Raw genomic sequence first — 21,720 nt, forward strand, 5'->3', positions numbered from 1 at the left:
AACAAGATCTGTGATGTGAGAGAACTCTGCCTGAGACTGGGGAGAACTGCTGCCAGATGTCCGTACTGTGCTGGAGAGACAAAACAGTCTTTTTTTACTCATCTATTTATTTTTCATGAAATATTTTTTATTTTATAAGCTTAAAAATACAAAAAGGAAAAAAAAACCCACCAAAAACACAAACCTGAAAATGAATACAATACAAGCATACAAAAAAAAGTATAGAAATCCAAAACAACAACAATAAAAAAGAGAAAAAGAAAAAAAGGAGGGGAGAAAAAGACTCTAATTATCTATCATATGTTCTTACATTGGTGACTTCCTCCAGTACTTCCCAACTGCGTTACAATGTATATCATCTTTAGTACTTTCTACATCTTGTTTCCAATCTTATTTATAGGTTATATAAACATATTCTTTTCTACTTAACTTCACTGTCAAATAATATCTCTTATTACTTCTTTAACATACCAATCAATTTTACCTTGACATTTATATCTAATGCTAACTCAACTATATAATTATAACACATATTAAAATTTTAATATCTATAAATATCCATATACTTCCAGATCTTATATTAATTATTTCCGATCTTACATTTATTTTTTAAATAAACTTTACATTTCTTCCAGTCTTCTTCCACCGACGCTTCCCTCTGGTCACGAAGTCTCCCGGTCAGCTCGGCCAGATTGGCCACTGCCAATCGTCCACAGTAGGCAAATCTTCAGTCTTCCAATTTTTTTGCTAATAAAATTCTCACTGCTGATGTGGCATACAGAATGCCGTGACAAAACAGACTGTCCTGGGATAAGGCAGCTTTTGATTCCCTATGGGTGAGCATAAATGTGACTATATCTTGAGGGGCAAACCCCACCCCACCCCATATCTAGCACAGGAGGTTGGCCCAAGCAGGAGGCAAGACTAGAAGCAGAAGGAGAAAGTAGCCCAGGGAGAGAAAGCTTGTTTTTTTAAAAAAATAATCTTTATTCATTTTGCACATAAAAAGAGATAACACAAAATACAAATTCAAAAAGGAGCACACACAAAAAGAAAAGGAAAAAAGAACCCCCCTACCCCCCCAAAAAAAAGAAGGAAAAAAAGAAAGAAAAATATAAAAAGGGAAAAAAATAGATCTAATCATCTTATATCATTTCCATAACAATGAGACTTCCCCGGTTCCCCCCTCATTGATTTCCCAATTTATTTCCTCATAAAGCAGTTTTCACCTATATACCAAATAATTTTAATTACTTAACCGTTCCTCATTAATTGTCACCATTTAATTATCTCTATACACTCAATTTTTAAATACTTATATTCTAATATATCTCCCCAACTTAAATTTTTTACCAACAATGAAACTATATTTTAATACTTCATTTCCCCCCCTTCCCCTGGACCCAGATTCCCTAGATACCTCAGCAAATTCCACATTTCGTACCAGTGTTGGACTTTTCCAATCAAGCCAGCCTAAAACCACATGATTAAAACATTTTATCCCACTCCCACCCTTTCCAAGAACTTCCAGCAATATTTTTTAAAACCACTCTGCTGTTTCCACACTTTCCTTGCTAGGGAGATAAAGCTTGTTGTACAGAGTCCTATAATGAATTAATTGTTCAAATCCTCTGATTTGCTCACCATTTAAACAGAGAACATTGTGTCATGTATACAGGAGAATACATGTATACAAACTGATGTTCAGCAATATTTTTATTGCAAGGAATAGGAATATAGTACAGAATTTTAAGAGGAAAAGGCCTCTTTGTATCTAAGTTACACCTTTTTTGGGGAAGAAATGTAGGCCATTTAGAACAGGACAGTGCTTCTGCCATTTCCAGCTGTCTTTGAAAACTACAAGGTTAGAGTTCATGAAGACTACAGTAGACATGGCTCCCTTTTTCACCCACATCTTCTCAGATCAGAGGAGGGTGTCAATCCACAGAGCACACAATCCAAGATTCTGGTATCTTTTCAACAAGACATGGGTCACACTTGTCACCTCATTGTTTGCACTTTTTTCAAACCGATGTTTTACAGTCATTGCTAGGACTGTGGGATTCCCTTGTGCTAGAGCCAAGGGCAGTGCCCCAGGCCTTACGGTGCCAGTGTATAATTTTTGTTGCTAAAAAAAAAAAAGCTGTATCCATTTGAAGGTATTTTGGAACACTTGTTCTTTAAAACTTGTGGTTAAATCTTTTGCATTCTATTTCACCAACATTTTTTCCAATAGCTTTCATAGCTTAGAGTGAATTAAAAAGAACACACAACTAAGTAGAAGCCTAGGCATCTTAATTCATTATTATATCACGACAGGGTCATGCATAGGATAATCTGAAGCAATTATGTAGTTTGTCATGCAGGACCTCACAGCTTTACTTGCCATGGGGCTCAGCAGAAGTTACTCCATGGAAACAGCCCTGAAGGTAGGAGCAGAACTAATATGTGCTCTGCTATGGCCTCAGCTTCCAACCCACAGAGTGTGTTTATAGTATCAAAAGTCACTAAGATATGAAGGGTTGCACTCTGCTTCCCCACCATCTCCTGAAGCAACTCATCAGGCAGAGGAACCAACGTAATCTCAGAACCAAATTGAGGTCTGAATTCAGGTTGATATGAGTCAAGACAATCTGCTTCACTCAAGTATACCTGAAGTTGCACAGCCACAATCCTCTTCAAGGTCTTGGGTGGCACTTATTCAAAATCTCCAGAATCAAAAAGGATGATTTCAAGATGAGGAGGAACCATTCCCTCTCATAACAAGGCATTAACCACTCATTGCACCCACCCTAATAACCCTGTACAGCTATCGCTAAGAAACCACATGGGGCAGGGGAGCTTGGTCGCACTTCTTCAGGGTGTCTTGTCCATAACCTCAGGCTGCAGTAGCTGGAATTGATCCCAAATAACAGGGCCAGGTGGTTCTCTGTAACCTTCTCCAAAACTGTAGTTGCCAAAGGTCAGAATGGGGTGACTGGTTTCATCCTCAAGGTGCCTAGCAAATATGTCACAGTGGTTCAGATGTTACAGACTGATCAAGAGTTTCCTTAACCTCTCTAAAAAGCTCTGCTGTGGATGAGAGAAAAGTAATTTCCATTTGCCACCATAGTTGCCAAATGATAGGCACAACTATATGCTCTAATATGTTCAATTGGCTTCATACAATATTTGTTCCACTTGCACTCTGCCCATCATCCCACCTGCTTCATTCAACCTGCTTCACCAGCATTGGAGAAGGTGCTCAGTCATCTTGATGGCCCATTTCCATCTTGCCATTTCTTACTTTGGCCAGAGCCTTGACCAGAGTGTCACGTATGTCAACCAGAAAATCACTTGGAACATTCAGGAATCTTTTAAGTTCTCCTAAGTTTCTAGGAGGAGGAGGGCAGAAATTGGTCCCCTACCCATACCGGAGAGGAGTGCTTACCATCAGATCAAACATCTCCAGGAAATGTTCCATCCATGACAAATGTCACTCAGTGGCAACCAAAGGATAGAGGGTACCAGACTCAGTGAGTGCGGTCTTGTCTCCAACCCCCCTAGAGATTGCTCACACTCAATTAGGGCAGCTACCATCAGATCCGTCCATATGCAATGCCAGAAAAGGAGGCACTCTGCATCTGAGCAATTCAGTATCGGCCCAAATTTTTTATAAGCAGTCACATGACTATCTGGCCTGGCACATGATAGGAAGCCACATCACTTAAACCTTATCACAACGTGTGTCTTCTCATGCTATTTACACATAGGAAAGAATGAAAAAAAAAACCTAAAAACCCTCGGCATCTCAACTTTTTGAATGGATACATTTTGGTAAATGCTTCACATTTATTTTGCCATAATGAACAGCATTTTTGTATGTCAGTACATAGAGTTTAACTTCTACCAAAAGCTGCTGCAGAGTTGCTGGTTTATTCCCCTCCCAAATATTTACATATAAAGTATACTGTATTTCTATCTGCATTTTTTTGCTTAGTGTAACATGAAATCCTTTCTAAATGCAAATGATTCTTTTCTTTTTGTATTGTGCATACCAATAACGTATCGGCTGAGGGTCAATGGTAAACCGCCCCCCCCCAAAATAGGTTTGACTGGAAATTAAAAACAACAACCAGGAATTGGGAAGATACTCTGTTATGACTGCTGAGCCTTCTTTCTATCAGCATGCTGAAAATGTTTTGTGCTGGAGTTCGTTCCCCCCAAATGCATCTTTATTGAAAGTTAATAAGTACCTAAGCTCAGCTTCTGATATTGGAGATATCAATAGTTTTCTTTTTTTAAAATTGTTAAATTTGCATCCTTCCCTTTCTCCCAGGGTGGAGGGATAGAGCTGTATCTTGTCAGCATACTGATGACACTGTGCTCCAAATTCCTGGATGGCAGTTACCAACAGCTTCATAGAGATGTCGAAAAGCACATAAGCTTGGGCTCTATCACCCAGAAGCCATGGGGATGAGCAATTGCCTCTTAGTTCTCCTTCCTGGTAGCGGCCCTTCTAAAACAAACACAACTGTGATTTGAGTCCACTCTACAAATCCAGAATTAGGCAGGGTTCTGGATCACGTGGAATTGTGTGCATGTGAAGGTTTCAGGCATCGGCACACACAGACACCCAGGTGGCATCATCTTGCTTCCTGTTGTTAATCATGATCTGAGCACCTGGATGAGGCTGAAAGGTATGACACTGTGTGAGAGGCCAATAAATTATTAGCCTGCTGAGAATTCCCAGAATTCTTTGGTAACCTTTTTTTAAAATAACACAAGGGCTACTTTCACCCTTCACCAACTCTGTGTGCATCACGTGCAACAATGGGTGTGGTCAGAAGTAGGTGTGACCACTCCAAAATCTCACTGGATACACACATGGTGCATGTTCCCCTCTCCTCATCTGATCTTTTCAGATCAGTCGAAGCTGCTGTCCACTTCCTCCTCATCAAATAAAATAGAAAAATTCCTTCCAGTAGCACCCTAGAGACCAACTAAGTTTGTCATTGGTATGGGCTTTCGTGTGCATGCACACTTCTTCAGATGCACTGAAACAGAAGTCACCAGACCCTTATATAATTCATCTGATGACCAGAAAGGGGACTCCCCGTCAGGGCACAGGAGTAGGGGGAGAGGTTTAAACTTCTTCAGCTACCCTAGTCCTGAATCAATTCTGCCTGCCCCCCTCCCCCTCAATTTTTCTGCTGCTGGGATGGGTCAGAAAAACAACAACCGAGGAGGGGACTGATGGTTAGCTCTATACTGTTTTCAGATGGCCAAAGTATATAAGGATTTGAAATAAAATAAAATTGCACCCCGCTTCCCCCTTCCACAGAAGGGTCACTCAAAGCAACTACAAAAGGATCTAATTGTTAAAACACAAATCAACAGCACTGAAGAAAGTTGTGCTAGTTTGTGGTTTAATAGTTGGATTATTATTGTGCATTAGGATGCAGAGCAAAGAATGACATCATCTCTTTCGTCTTACTGTATCCGCCACTGCAGCAGGAAATTGGATAGTGGAAATCAGTTTACACTTTCAGAAATGATGGATCTACTCAGGATCCATATTTACCGAAAACCTGTTTTTCCCTGTTGCTCCCCCTTCATGTAAATATTTAAATGGCTGAGGCAGGTTGCTGAACTCGGGTGATTCATGGAGAAAATAATGAATCCTTTGGGGAAAATGTGGGTAGTGTTTACTGAGGCATGTCATTATGGGTATGGAACACCTATGGAAATGCATACATTTGCCCCTGGATAAATGACTCAATAGCTTCTTTGACATTAAAGAATCTATTTCAGAGCAGAGCATCCTGGGAAAGCTTATACTGTTATTTAACAAAGAGGCACTAAAAATGGAGAAAATTGGCTATCAGTCATCCTGTTTAAAAATGTAGAGAATGGCTACAACCCAGATATAATACCTTGGCCACTCACATTTCTTTCTTCTTCCCACTACTTCTTGTTCAAAATACATATTTAGTCTGAGCAGGAGAACTTGATAATGCATACAAGCATCAATTAAGAACATCAACCCACTGAAATTGGAGGCCAGCGTAGCGGTGAAAGATAAATGTATATTACATAAACATGAGGACATAAAAAAACAGCCAATGGCTCATCTAGTCCAGCAATCTATTCCCAGTGGTCAACCAGATACCTGTAGGGAACTCTCAAGCAGGATTCAAGCACAAAAGCACTCTCCCCTTCAGTGGTCTCCAGCAACCGGTATTTGGAAACATTGCTGCTTCCAGCTGTGAAGGCAGAGCACAACCATCAGGACTCATAGCTGTTGATAGCCTTCTCCGTGGATTTGTTCAATCGTCTTTCAAAGCCATCCAGGTGGGTGGCCATTACTGCCTCTTGTGTGAGCAAGTTGCATAGTATCATGAAGTTGCATGGAGAAGTACTTTCTTTTATCTGGCCTGAATCTTCCAATCTTCAGCTTCACTGGATGTCCATGTTATAGTGCCATGGATAATGTTCTCCTTTTTGAGGTGAGGTGGCCAGAACTGTACACAGTTTTCCACATTTAACCGCACTGTATATTTGTATAATGGCATGATGATACCAAGATTTATTTCCCATTGCTTTCCTAATGATCCCTAGCATGGAATTTGCCTTTCTCATGGCTTCCGCACACTGAGTCAACATCTTCATCAAGCTATTTACTACCACCCCAGAGTCTCTTTCCTGATCACTCACTGCCATTTCGCACCCCATGAGTATATAATGCAAAAAATAAGATTTTATTTGCCCCTACATCCATCACTTTACACTTGTTTACACTGAGTTGCATTTGCCATTTTACCTCCAATTCACACTCACTTTATGTTTTAACAACCCTGAAAACTTTAGTATCATCAGCAAATTTGGCCACCTCACTGCTCACCCCTAACTCTTGCTCAAAAGCATAAGTCACAATACCGATCCTTGGCAGACCACACCTTCTACATCTCTGCATTGGGATATCCATTTATCCCTACTCTTTGCTTTCTGCAATGTAACCAATTCCTGAATGCAAAATAACGGCTCTGGGTGTTGCTGATGGATCCAGTTACAAACTACATACAGAAGGATGACAGATAAGGGATCCAACAAGATCAGGGTAACAATGTTGTTGCTGTTGTTAAATAATTGAGAGTCAGAAACTCTTACTGATATGCTGCAAAACATCGATCTACTGGTGGATGGCAATCTCTTTTCCCCCACTCATTCCTGGCTTAAACCATGGATAATGTGGTTCCATCACTGGTAGTCAGAAAGAAGTTAATAACGTTTATGGTCATGCCCACTTTTTTGAAATATTTCCAACCTGCAGTTGAATCTTTTTGTTACACCAAAATGCTATGGAATATATATTTGCATAATGAAGGCGTCTTCATTTATTGCTTTGTATAACTCGAAACTTACTCAAACGATCCATTATTAATATAGGGTTGTCATATATTGTTACATGTTCCCCACTTACCTCAGTTTCAGGGGCAGCAGTTACCCTGTTTTGATCTCTTTAGCACGACAGATCACTGGAGATTTAGAATGTTTTTATAACATTTATTTACAAAAAGACAATTTGAGCATAGGCGGAGGTAGGCAGTGCAGCACTCCTGCAGAGTAGCAGATCCACTGCCTCATCAGATCTCCAGAAAGGCAGAAAGCCACTCATATATGCTCTTAACCCCTGAAAAGCTCAAAGCTCCTTGCCTCCCTCCGTCTCAGTTTGTTGCTAACTGTAGTGTTCTTCTTGTTCCTTTTTGCAAAAAAAAAACACCTTCTTTCGAGGATCCTCAGAAAATATATGTTGCCTTCCTTTCCTCCTGTTCAGAACATTCAAGAGGTGTTTCCAGAAGCCATATTTTAACAATTAGCTCCCAGAACAACACATTCCATTACCATTAAGGAACACCACCAGTCATTCTGGCCCAAGCATTATTTTGCCTAAGCCTCAAGCTGTGATCCAGGATTGCTTCAAGTCAAACCCACAGTAACTTTCCTATTCACAGTAATCAGATTACAATCCTATATGCTTCCTCCATTCACCTTAAGATGAAAAAGTCTGCATGCCATGGTATAAGTTGGACACAACTTATCAAACTTTCCTAGACCCCCAAATATATATTTTTAGAAAACTTATATTTAATTTTTATAATCCAGTGTTATGTTCTGTGTAACTCGGAAGTTTGGGGGAGCACCATGGCTCATTGGTAGAGTATCTTTGCATGCAGAATGTGGTCCCAGGTTCAATCCCTGGTATCTCCAGGTATGACTGGGAGACAATCCTGACTGCTGGAGAGCTGCTGCCAATCAGTGGAGATGATACTGAGCTATAGATGGACCAGTGCTCTGACTCAGTAAATAAAAGGCAGTGTCCAGCGTTACTAAACGTCCAGAATAGAATGCATTATGTGTTCATGTGCTCTATGCTTACTGTAAACTGGATCAAGTATAATACAAAACCTTGATCTATAATCCCTTGTTGCTTATAATACTGTGAAGAAATCAGGAAAGGAGTACACTTTCTCATGAATTTACCAAGTACAGTGATACCTCTACTTACTCATTTAATGCGTTCCGAATGCACATTTGTAAGTCAAAAAAAATTGTAAGTCGAATCCCATAGGAATGCATTGGGAGAAAAAAAATTCGTAAGTCGAAGCAACCCTACCTAAAACTTCGTAAGTAGAAAAAATCCTATCTAAACCGCATCCAAGATGGCGGACGGAGCTCCATTCGTAAGTAGAAACATTCGTAAGTAGAGTTAGTCGTAAGTAGAGGTACCACTGTATAGGGGAAGCAAATCTATATTTTCAACAAAAATAAAGAAAAGCCATTGGGCATTTTTCAATTCTTTTTTTTAATGACATTTGAAAATGAATGGAAAATTGCAGGTGTTAACCCTTGTACTCTTTGCTCACATTCCTTATGAGTGATTTACTTGAAAGTCTTGTTTCCCAAGATCGTCACTCCTATCCAGCTATCTCTTAGAGTAAGGATGGGGAAGCTGATGCTGTCCAGATGTTGCTGAACTACAGCTCCCATTAACCTTGACAATTGTCCTTGCTGGCTGAGCCTGATGGGAGTTGGAGTTCACCAAACTCTGAAGGGCACCAGTATTACCCACCCATGCCTTAATGACCGTTCCCCACATAAAAGGGGAGGCACATTTTGTGCGGTCGCGCGTAGCCCCCTGGGATCCCTGAGGCAGCCCTGGAAGTTCGGAGGCCGGCGCTGCCTCCCCGGGCTGGATACTGGTGGACTCCGCCCACGCAGTTACCTGTCCAATCCAGCTTGGGGAGACATTGCCAGGGGGCTTGGCCAGGTAGGAGGAGGTAACCTTACCTGCACACGGCTGAAGCAGAGTCATTCTTGGGAAGCAATAGATGGCTCCAGAGCTTTCCCACCCTCCACTCCCAAAAATTAATGCTTGCATTACAGGTCATTTTATTCCACAGGTGTACACGCACGCAGGCGCTGCTACGACAAGGCTGCTGTTGAAGGGCTGGAAAGGAATTTCCCTGCATTGACAGGTTTCGCCTTTCCCGTAGCAATTTGTCACAACTTTGGCGGGTGCAGGCCTTGGGCAGAATCCTTTAGTCATCTACATAAATGGGCGGTGACCCCCCCGCCCCCATTGCGGTGGCGATAACAGGGTTCCTGTAAATGGGGCTAAGGGGGAGGCATTGACCATACACAATAGGCTGTCATTGCCCTTCCCCTCCAGTGGCTGCGATCGAGGGGGGGGGCTATCTGCTTGAACATATGTTCTCCAGAACTAGCCCAGCCCCCCCCCACATGCTGGATAACCCTGAAATTACCCAGATCCTCGGCTGGGGGCTGGGAAGGATATACGCCCAATGCCTGAGCCAAGGTCTCCCTACATCTGAATTCTTAATAAAGTTGTGGCCAATTTTAATCCCATAGAACGTGGTCTTGTGTCATCATTCCGCTCGGGGGCTGCCTGGGGGCTTTGGGGGACTCCGCCTGTCTGCACAAATGGCTTAGAAGTCCCATACCTACCAGAGACTCACACATTTCAGTGAAGTGGCAGCTCTCAGTCTGAATGCAGATTTACCCTAAAGAAGTGAATGGCGATGCCTACACAGGTAGACATTCTTTTTCAACATTGCAGTGCATCCTGAACCATGGATAGAACTGGGATGCATAATTGTAGGTTATGGTGATTTTCCATATATTCGTGTATATCGTATGTCTGTTTCATTGGGGTATGGCTCCCATTCAGGTATGGCTTTTGAAAAAGTTCTTGAGTGCCCTCTCTTCCCTCTCAGCCCCTTAAAATAACAGCATCAAGATTCAGTCACAATTGGAACATGAAGGTTTTCATCCATAGCATTCTGTTGTGGACTAACGCCTCCCGGCTGTCACATTTTGTTTTGATGCTGATTACCTTCATCAGTATAATTTATCAAGTTGTCTGAATAAAATGGGACGATAAATACTTTGGAATCTAATCTTCAAATTAGACAGAAAATATTGCTGCATTGCCTGAAGGTAGCATGCAGGTGTGCCAACTCATCTGTCGGGAAAGAGAATCTAACTGAATCACGTCTTGACCTGTATTCTTTTTCTTTCATCCTATGGGAAACTTGTTGCGTGATCTTTGGAGGTCTTTCTGAATCATGCCATGTTGAATTTGGCCTCGTTTTCATTGCACTCATACTGTGAAGGGATGAATTTAACTTATATCCAACATCTGGCAACCTTATTACACACAGACTGGCTGTGGGAAGCAAAATTGCACACATGAAGTCACTAGTGTGGTCGTAGCCTGTTCCTTTCTCATAGAATCATAGAGTTGGAAGAGACCACAAGGGCCATCCAGTCCAACCCCCTGCCAAGCAGGAAACACCATCAAAGCATTCTTGACATATACCCGTCAAGCCTCCACTTAAAGACCCCCAAAGAAGGAGACTCCACCACACTCCTTGGTAGCAAATTCCACTGCCGAACAGCTCTTACTGTCAGGAAGTTCTTCCTAATGTTTAGGTGGAATCTGCTTTCTTGTAGTTTGAATCCATTGCTCCGTGTCCACTTCTCTGGAGCAGCAGAAAACAACCTTTCTCCCTCCTCTATATGACATCCTTTTATATATTTGAACATGGCTATCATATCACCCCTTAACCTTCTCTTCTCCAGGCTAAACATACCCAGCTCCCTAAGCCGTTCCTCATAAGGCATCGTTTCCAGGCCTTTGACCACTTTGGTTGACCTCTTCTGGACACATTCCAGCTTGTCAGTATCCTTCTTGAACTGTGGTGCCCAGAACTGGACACAGTACTCCAGGTGAGGTCTGACCAGAGCAGAATACAGTGGTATTATTACTTCCCTTGATCTAGATCAGGCACCCCAAACTTCAGCCTTCCAGATGTTTTGGACTACAATTCCCATAATCCCTGACCACTGGTCCTCTTCGCTAGGGATCATGGGAGTTGTAGGCCAAAACATCTGGAGGGCCGCAGTTTGGGGATGCCTGATCTAGATGCTATACTCCTATTGATGCAGCCCAGAATTGTATTGGCTTTTTTAGCTGCTGCATCACACTGTTGACTCATGTCAAGTTTGTGGTCTACCAAGACTCCTAGATCCTTTTCACATGTACTGCTCTCAAGCCAGGTATCTCCCATCCTGTATTTGTGCCTTTCATTTTTATTTTTTTTGCCCAAGTGTAGTACTTCTCAATTGCTTTTGACCAGTACTCAAGATTGCTTGGCAATATCATTAGTTATGGGCAATAATTAATGCTTCCTGTCTTTATAAGCTACAGCCAGCCCTGTGTTCATTTGGAATCTTTAGAGTGACCATACCCTAAAGTGGTTGCCTGTTTTCCAACCTGCCTTTACATTTGCTGTGTATATACAATTTATATTCCAGTCACAAATAGACCCAATCTGTGTACTTCACCTTGGCCAAGAATAGTCTTCTGTTCAGCAAGCAGCCAATTCTGGAATCCACTCCTCTGTCACACAAACACAGGGAACGTGCTTTTTTCTTGCGACTTCTTGCCTGTCTCGTCTCTATCTCAGCAAAGACTAGCCACCTTGCTATAACCTTGAAAGAGAAGTGGGGTCCCAACTAGAAAATAGCATTTTTACAGTAAATAAAGAAAAGTTAACCAAAATGTTTTATTGATACATTCTTAGACAATATCACAGGTTGGAGAGTATGGAAAGAGAGGAGTTCTGCGGCAAAGATTGTTCTCACTAAATTGGCACATAAGCAGCAAGATTAACGAAATTACTTATTACAAACAGTATAAAACATACATGCTTTCCCCCCTTAAAAGTCTTTTTTTTGTTTTTGTTTAAATCACACTGGTCAGTCAATAGTGGGGCATTAACAAAGAAAAAAAATCTTTTCAAGACATGTAAAAGCCGTTTTCTTTCTTTCAAATACCATAATAATTATTGAAATTATTGCAAAATAGTTATATACCGTAATGAAAAGAACAAAATTGAAACACAAATACAAATATCCAACATAAATTATTAACATGTACTGTAAAATACATTACTGGCATGCATTCCAAATATCAAGACGACCTCTATCAAAATTCAGCAATCCGTTCTGCTTTCTCTGTTGCCATCAGTATTACGAAAGGCAGAAAATGGAGGTGGAAGTGGAAGAAACGGGGGGCGGGGACGGGGGACAGAGTGAGGGGCTTGCTTGGTCAGCACAGTTTTTGGTCTTAAGTATCTTTTTTCTCCCTTTTGTTTTAATTAAAAAAATAACATATATGAATTGCAGTGGTACAGTAATAATCATACAAGTCATGTACATAAATTCTTTTAAATCTCAGGGTTTCTGTCATTTTTGTTTCTAGTGTGCTAAAGTTAGAAAGAACAGGGCTTGTATGATAACTGTGCATTCGAAACCAATGGTGAACCTCTGAAACGACATGAATGGCAATATGCAAAAATCCCTCACAAACTGTACAGAAAGTTCAAAAACTTGCAGTTTGGAAGTACATAGAAAGACAAAAAAATAGCCCCTTGAAAGTCACCGCGGCCAATTGCAGTTCACCCGGGAGAAGCTGCTCGGAGCTCATAGGTCATACCTGCCATACAAAGAAGAAAAGGTCCAACATCACAGCCCAGTGGCAGTGCCAGTGACTTATTAAGCCAAGAATAAGTGAAGGATATTTTCATAGAGCAGCTGTTCAGAATACTTGGATCCTCCATAATAACTGCCTGGCCTTTCAACGTCTCCAGCAGTGCATACACTGCGGTTTCAGGAACAGGCCTACACGAGGTTTAGGTGACTGAATGGATGAAAATCTCCATCCTCCCATGGCTCCGTCTGATGCAGCTGACTAGATAACCAGATTGTTATAACTGACATACTTCTTTTTTGCAGCAGGGCCTGTGGAAGAAAAGGGCGAGAGAAGACCAATCAGCAATACAAGGACCTGCTGAATCTTCTGCCATGGCCTCTCGGTAGATACCAACATCTGGGAGCTGGCGTTCTATGGTGAGAGAAGAGGGAGGCAGAGAGGCACAGGCATGCACGCAGGTACATAAAAATTACCAGCCCATAAACCAGTGTTTTTCAACCTTTTTTGGGCAAAGGCACACTTGTTTCATGAAAAAAATCACGAGGCACACCACCATTAGAAAATGTTAAAAAAAATTAACTCTGTGCCTATATTGACTATATATAAAGTAATTTTTCAATTTTTCCCACGGCACACCAGGCAACATCTCGCGGCACACTAGTGTGCCGCGGAACAGTGGTTCAAAAACACTGCCATAAACATTATTACTAGTCCATCTTCCTAGGCATACCAATGTACAGTGGTACCTCTACTTACGAATAACTCTACTTACGAATGTTTCTACTTATGAATGGTGCTCCGTCTGCCATCTTGGATGCGGTTTAGATAGGATTTTTTCTACTTATGAATTTTTAGATAGCGTTGCTTCTACTTACGATTTTTTTCTCCCAATGCATTCCTATGGGATTCGACTTACAATTTTTTTTACTTACAAATGTGCATTCGGAACGCATTAAATTCATAAGTAGAGGTACCACTGTAAGTCGTTTCTCGCATGTGAACAGCTTGCAAGTAGTCCGCTACCATACCATATCCCCCCCGTTTGGAATATATATATATATATATATATATATATATATATATATATAAAATATTTCCATTGCAAACCAAATCTTGCACACCAGTTTACATGTGGCTGTTCAATGTGGCACACACATAAGGTGGATTTCACCTAACAAGTCCCGTCAGCAGAAGTCCTGCACAAGGACTTGTGCAATGGGCCTTTGCCTCCTCTTCTTCCCCCATGCTCCGCCCGGGGTATGTATGTCAGAAGATTTAAAAAACAACAACAACAGTATGTTGGGAAGGGAGAGGCCCGGTCATTCTCTCTGGCAAGTTGAAATTCTTGCACTGGCAGAATGTTTGATACAACGTGACATTGAATTCGCCACAGGGTTGAATCCAACAAAGTCATTTCACGAGTGCAATGACATCTCCTCCCCACTGTGCCCTCCCACCGTCCTCAGATCAGCTTCTAAAGGCTCCAGAGCCCCTACTGACACAGAAGTAACTTTGGGGCTATTTGGGTACTTGCTGGTAGTTTTATTTTACGGCTAAACCTGAAATACTTCTGTTTGCGTAGCCACCATTCACATCAGACAAGATCAATTTTCATCTCAAAGTAACAACCTCAATTATTGTCATCGGTGGCAAATTGCTAAATGGCAATTGGTTGAACATTATATAAATATACGAAGGGTGAATAGCATGCTTGTGTTTATTATTAACATTACATGTGTTAAAAAAGCAGGGAGTAATTCGATCCACTAGGACAGGCATCCCCAAACTGCGGCCCTCCAGATGTTTTGGCCTACAACTCCCATGATCCCTAGTTAACAGGACCAGTGGTCAGGGAGGATGGGAATTGTAGTCCAAAACATCTGGAGGGCCAAAGGTTGGGGGTGCCTGCACTAGGAACTTCTCCTTAACAACCCCACTGAAATAAATGGTGGCTATGCTTGTGCCCTGGCACAAGTTTAATTCATTCACAGTGTTTGTGGAGGACCAGCTGCCGGTGGATTGTGCCTGTTGTTATTGGGGGGCCGGGGGGGGGATCAGCTGTAACTTTCTAAGCATCTGCTGTTGCAAAATGTCATCAATCTAGTAATCAGAGAGGAACACCTGGTAAACAAGAACCAGACAGTAATAATAGAAATAGTATTAGATGCCCTTATATATACACACAAAATGGCCAGAACAGATTGCAAACTGACTTTGGGTTTTGGATCTTTCCAACAGTTATTGATATGAAATGAAAGGCTTCGTATCAGAATTCTCAGTTCTGCAGCACACAAGGATGGTACTGAAGAACAATAACCCTAAAATGTTTAAGTGGAAAAGGACCATTAAAAAGTAAGGTTATAAAAGTGTTTTCACAATAAAATAAAGATGTAATTAATAGCAGCGGATGACTTTTTAAAAAAATACTTTTATTAAAGATTTTCTTGGTTTATAAAGTACGCGCCTTGTGACATTTTATATAGCTTTCAGTTCACAGTTCTGAGAAAGCTTCGTAATCATTCATGAATTCACCTTCTTGTCACAACAATGGAGCAAGCGTCCAGCTCGTTCAGAACTTGAGCCTGACCAAGCCTGTTGCAGTCTATCAAAAAGGCATTGTTGAATGCTAGATATGTGGCAGACTCCTAATTTTGCTGCCTGCAGAAATTAAATCCACAGTTGGGCAAAACAATAAAAACCAAAAACAGTAAAAAATTTCAAACATACCAAAATTAAGCAAATTCCCAAACCTGACTAAACATCCATCCCCACACCAAAAAGAAAAAAAAGGTAAAAAAAGAAATTAAAAAAACATTTTAAAAAGAATTCTGCAGTGTTTTGAATTCTCCTGGGCAGGCCCCGCCCTGGGTTCAGGTGGTGAGAGGCAGGGACAGGACCTGGAGGCACACAAGCAGGGGGGTCCTCCTGGGCAGGAACAGCAGCAGCGGCATCTGTCCTTATGAGGCCTGTCAGGCCCCAGGTGGTGAGTGGGAGGAATGAGGCCCTCAGGCCCTCAAGTAAGGGAGTCCTCCTGGGCAGCAACAGCAGCAGCGGCAACACATGACATGCGTCGTGACAGCGGCGCATGCGCGCGACGGACTCATCGCACTACGGAGCGGGTTGCCAGGGGGCGGTGCTCCAGCGCCATTGGGATCTGAGGATCCCGATGCTAGAGTGGTGCTGCCTTCAGGTTTGCCGCCCCGGGCAGCCAGAAGTCTAGCGACGCCGCTGAGCACAATGGAGGCACACTAGTCAAACTGGTGCTCTTGCTGGTGTGTCCACACTGCACTGACTTCCCTGCTGCCTCATCCCCTCCTGGTAAGAAGGAACAATACTTATGCTGGGAATCTAGAGCTGCCACTGCCCCCCTGGGCAAGCCACTTCTGATGGACTTTTTTTTTTTTTTTTTAGAACACTTCCTAAAATCGGTAACTTTATGTTTTTGAAAATCCGGGTCAACCATTGCTTCTTTGTCCCAGAATTCTAAATGTAACTGAAATCTGTGACATCTAAGAGACTATCCTTATCCCTACTTGGGTTGTATTCATCGAAATCCTACTCATTGAAAGTCTTACAAGGACGCACTGAAATTAACAAGCCTCAACTAGTCATGCCCATTTACTTCAATGGATCTACTCTGAGTAGGAATAGCACTGAACACCACCCCATGTCTCGATGCAGACATTATGGCTGTTCTGGAGAACGTGAAAGCTTGCTCATTATTTTGTGACATTTCAGTTGGTCCTAATAAAGTGTAAAGGAATGAAGCTTTTCGCTCTTTTGTGTTGTGTTCTTTGTTGAAAAAGGATTGCTTTTAGTTAGAGGCTTTTCTTCACAGGAGGGTCAAAAGCTCAGCCCAAGAAACTGAAACTTAAGGGGGAAGTGAAACATTAACACAAAAGCGGGCAAGGAATCAAAGAAATTACAGGAAAGAGAGAACTTCATTCCCAAACGAAATTCCACTGCCCTTCTGATTGGCCAAGAGACTGGGAGGAGAAGTGGAAATACAAAGTACATGAACTAAAACTAGCAAAAATAATTAGTTGGACAAAGAGTGAAAAGCTAAAATGGGGTGGGTGAGGGTGGGCAGGATGGAAAGGGCTGCAGTGGAACTAGAATCTGAGGAATGGAAACTGTTTTAATGTTTAGGTAGGGAAACAGACCACACAAGCTTTAACTAGATGCAACTTTTTGTGTGTGTGTGTGTAGTTTGAGTATTCCTGCTCAAAAACAAAACAAAACTGTTTAAGTTGCTGGTTTACAAACATTTACCAAAAGCTAAATTTGTTTTTATTTAACATAAGATTGGCCATGCTGGATGAGCCCAGTGGCTCACTTTGTCCTGTGGCATCCTGTTCTCACAGTGGCAAAACAAAAGCTCACGGGAAGCCAGCAAGCAGCACCTGAGTGCAATAGCCCTCTCCCCCCCACTGTGCTTACCTACAGCTGGTATTCAGAAACATACAGACTCTTGCTTTGGGGGGCAATGACAATAAAGATGATCTGATCTGATCATATTATAAATCCACAACTTCATTGTGTCTTTATTTCCCCTCAACTCTGCTGAAGTGGGATGGGTCCTAGGCAATAGAGTGCAGACTCCCCAAGCAGCTAGAGAGAGACCAGGGTACAGACGCAGACTCACTTTGTTTGGCAGCAGCCTATAATAATTCCTGCGCGGGAGGCACAGGTAACTCTTACAGAAGTTCCCCCATCTGTCTCAATAACTAACAACATAAAAAGATTATACTGTATTTTTCTGTGTATAAGATGCCCCCACGTATAAGACGCCCTCTACTTTTGGAGACCCCAAATTCAGAAAATGAGCATATGCACTATCCGTGTATAAGGCACCCCCAGTTTTTTTGACCTTATTTTAAAGTTAAAAAAAAAACACCTAGTCTTATACACGGAAAAGTACGGTAATATTTAGACTTCCACCAGCATGCCTTCAGCTTGGGGGAAAAAAGCAAACGAAAAAGTTTTGCTTTCCTACTGCTGCCTACTCTCTCCCTATCAACTTAAGCTTTCCCATGCTTTTGAAGACTTGTGGGAGGATGTCTGCTGGATTTTGCTTTTAGACGGACTATTAAAAGATAACAAATAACAAATGCTGTGATATAACCCAATCATCTTTGAAAACGATATCAACGTTGTATTCCTTCTTAACAGGATTTATTTTTGTTTTGTGATCACTGTTAGAGGGTGTATTTGATGCTATTTTCCAATGGCAGCGCAACATTATCAACTTATCAGAATCCAGTTGTAGCATTTAATACTTCATGACTTCTTCTAATACAAAGGCAGGGAGTGAACCAAAGCGACACCAAGGTTGGGGAAAAAGCTGCTTTTATTTCTCTACGCAGAATGCCTCCCATGCTTCAAAGAAAACCTAATTTGTACTGCAAGATGTAATACTTCACATGGCAGTTGACATGGCTTTAAAAAGAATCATTTACAGCTTGTCTTGAACTGTGGTAAATGGGGATACAGGAGGCCCTGCTTTGGAACAAGAAGAAAATGGTCTGTGAGATTTGTAGTTAACTTTGGGGTAATTTGATTTCTGGTGCATTTGTTTATTTGCCTGTTCTACAGGTCCCATACAGAGAGAGCCAGGTAATTTGCAACATCAAGGCATCTTAATGTTGTAGTATTTATTCATTTTGCTGTGGCAGTCGTAGGACTCCTCTAATCAGATTGTTTTAAAGTGCATATTAAATCCAGATGCTTTCAAGCTCCTATAAGGAACTTTGGGCATACCAAGTGCACACACAGCAACAAGATGATAAACCTTTTGTTTTTCCAGTTAAATGACCACCAGAATAGAAGCTTGTGTAATAGTGATGCTTTATAAAGAACTTATACGAGGCACTGAAGATTAACAAATCCACGCTACAGCATAACCAAGCGCCCACGAGGACAGTGTTCTACAGAAGAATGCAAATGAAGCATTGGATGATGGATATTTTTTAGAGGGATTCTGTTATGCAGTCTAGCTAAAAAGTGCTATTAAAGAGTCAATATATCTTAATAATGACCACTTGCACAGAAACCCCAAATGCTTTCCTTTCTTAGCACAGGAGACCACAGGATTGTTTTCAGTACTGTAGGACAGATGGGAGCTTATGCATATGTCTGGTGGGTGCGGTTAGAAAAGCTGCTTCTCAGGATGTAAACTTCTGCCCAGGGATCATGGAGTTGAGCATAACAACTGATTGGAACCAAGTGCCATTATTATTATTATTATTATTATTATTATTATTATTATTATTATTATTATCATAGCTGCCAAGTTATCCCTTTTTTAAGGGATTTTCCCTTATGCTGAATAGGCTTCCTCGTGAGAAAAGGGAAAACTTGGCAGCTATGATTATTATTAACATTAATTCCTAATTTACCCACCAGGATCATAGCTAGGGAGACCTTGGGGTAGCTGGTCATCTGAAATATTCAAGGTTCCTTCCTTGAATATTCACATTTTCTTCTTTTTCCAGCTCATTTTACTTCTGTAGGCATAGGGAATGCACCAGACACTTCAGTTCACCACAGCCTCCAGTATTACAGCCGATGAAAGCATAGGTCGCTAGGATGACTGACAAGCACTTATTTTCATTTGATTGCATTTGATACAAGGATTGCGTTTGATTTAGTGACTGCATTCGTAGCGTAAACGACTTAATTTCAAATACAGTTTGACTAGCTGCATTTGCAATTCTGCTGCCAGCCCCACCCCTCCCCAAACTCATGGCTACAGCCAAATGTTCACTGTTCACATTAAAAGTGCCTATGGAATGAATAAAAGAGCGCATGCTTCTGAAGTGTTATGAAATACAGCCTTGGCTTTTTTAAAAATAAAAAATTGACACACCTGGAGGAGAATTTCTATGTATAAGGCAGCCACCCTATATTTATTTAACTTGCATTGTGTTCATATCCATGTGGGACAGGAACATGGAAAAAATATATGGATCCGAGGATAAGGTCAAGGTTTGGCGCTGTGTGGCAAGTCTGAAAATGTTGTCTGTACTACTACGCAATGCATAGCAGCTACAAGCATGTATTATTAATAGCGATATAACTGCCATTCAAAAGCATTGCAGGACAGGAACAAATTGGTTTAAAACAAGTGTATTAACATTCCCTGACAGACTTCAAAGGGGTGAAATCACATTATTTTTATTTTATTCCGATTTCACAAGGTACAACTCCCCAAAATGTGGCAGAGCTCTTTATATGCACCTTGAGAATTGGCATCTCAGGTGTACAGGCCTAAATTGTCACTGCAAATAGGATCAAATTAAGCAGCTCTAGACACAGCCTGAAAAGCTGAAATGGCATGAAGGAAGGAAGAGTTGCAGGTTGCTTAGCAACTATTACCATTTCTCTGCATCATTAGATGAAGGCAGTTCAAACTTTGGAAGTGTTGATATTGGTTTCTGGGAATGTGCAGGGAGCTTTTTTAATTTCACCATGTCACAAAATAAGCTAGCTGCCATTGTTAGAGGAAGGCTTGACATCCGAAATTTCAACAGCAAGTAGGCCAGAAGAGTCAGTTATGAATTTTAGGGCCTGCCTCTTAGCAGAAATGGTACATTTACTTTAGCTGGGCATCCCTTTCAGATGACAGTGACTGGTGGCAATTCAGTGCTACTGGCAGAATGAGCTGGTATGTTAGAAATAAAACTATTACTAAAGAGACTTGTATGTCTATAAGCCACACACACACACAGCTGAGCCTGGAGTGCTTGTCTCATAGCCTTAACAGTATCATATTTTGCTCAGAGATCTCATACATTTGGGAGGGGGGGGAGGAAGGATGAGACTCCAGCCTCAGTTTACTTTTGTACCCCCCTCACAGCAGGACCTTAAGCCATATGACTGGAAAACAAAATCCTGACAGAAACTGACACATTCTGTCCAGGTCTTTGGAAACAGTTCAGCATGGCCACCAACGGTTGTATTAGCTAAATGAAATTAAGGATGATACTGTTTTCAATACTGTGTAAACTCCAGGGTCATTTGGGGTACCACGCTAAAATTGCTTCACGTCTATCACCGAAAGCTGAGGCACAGAAGGAAACACAACATCATTTCATGTCATCGTTGCCTTTCATGTGCTGATACATCAGATTCCTCCCCTTTGATTCACTATTGCTTGTTGACAATCAGGTACTTTTAGACACGCTGATTTGAAATGGTTCTGCAGAGATAACATCAAAATCCACTTATATGCTTAACTGATCTTTGGCTTTTCAGAACTGAGCTTTTCCTAACAAATTCCAACTTTATAATTGGTTTGCTTTTTTCTACTTGCCCCTCCAACACTGATGGATTCTCCTTGAAGGCAGAGCACCTGCCTCATAATTCAGAATAGCATACACAATATTCAACCCACTCTAAAGAGGCAGCAAGTATTATTCCTTTTCATTTGTGGAGCAGAAATCAAATATTCAAAGCTGTGAATCGCCACACTCCTCTACATTCCTTTACAAATCACTTCCGGTTCGTCGCGGCGGTGAGAAGGACGCAGGGACTTCGCGTGCCGAAGTCCCTGGCTTCTCGGAGGGGGGGGGAAGTCCGCAGAGCGAGCGGACTCCCCGTAAAAGCATCGGATCGAGAGTTCCGATGACTCAGGCGTCCAGCGGCTGCTCCGTTTGGCG

At 41.6% G+C, this 21,720-nt stretch overlaps 1 protein-coding gene across 2 annotated transcripts in view; it reads right to left on the reverse strand.

The window, feature by feature from the left end:
* Nucleotides 1-12,107: 12,107 nt before the first annotated feature.
* The window catches only part of GRM7 (glutamate metabotropic receptor 7), a 405,590-nt gene continuing 395,977 nt past the window's right edge, over nucleotides 12,108-21,720 (reverse strand). For both annotated transcript variants that reach the window (XM_060271366.2, XM_088662372.1), the window contains one exon: nucleotides 12,108-13,368. In XM_060271366.2, the coding sequence (XP_060127349.2) occupies nucleotides 13,319-13,368 (50 nt within the window). In that variant the 3' untranslated portion in view covers nucleotides 12,108-13,318. The remainder of the gene's footprint in view (nucleotides 13,369-21,720) is intronic.

This window comes from Zootoca vivipara, chromosome 2 (assembly GCF_965207765.1).
Source record: "Zootoca vivipara chromosome 2, rZooViv2.hap1.1, whole genome shotgun sequence".
Taxonomy (NCBI): domain Eukaryota; kingdom Metazoa; phylum Chordata; class Lepidosauria; order Squamata; family Lacertidae; genus Zootoca; species Zootoca vivipara.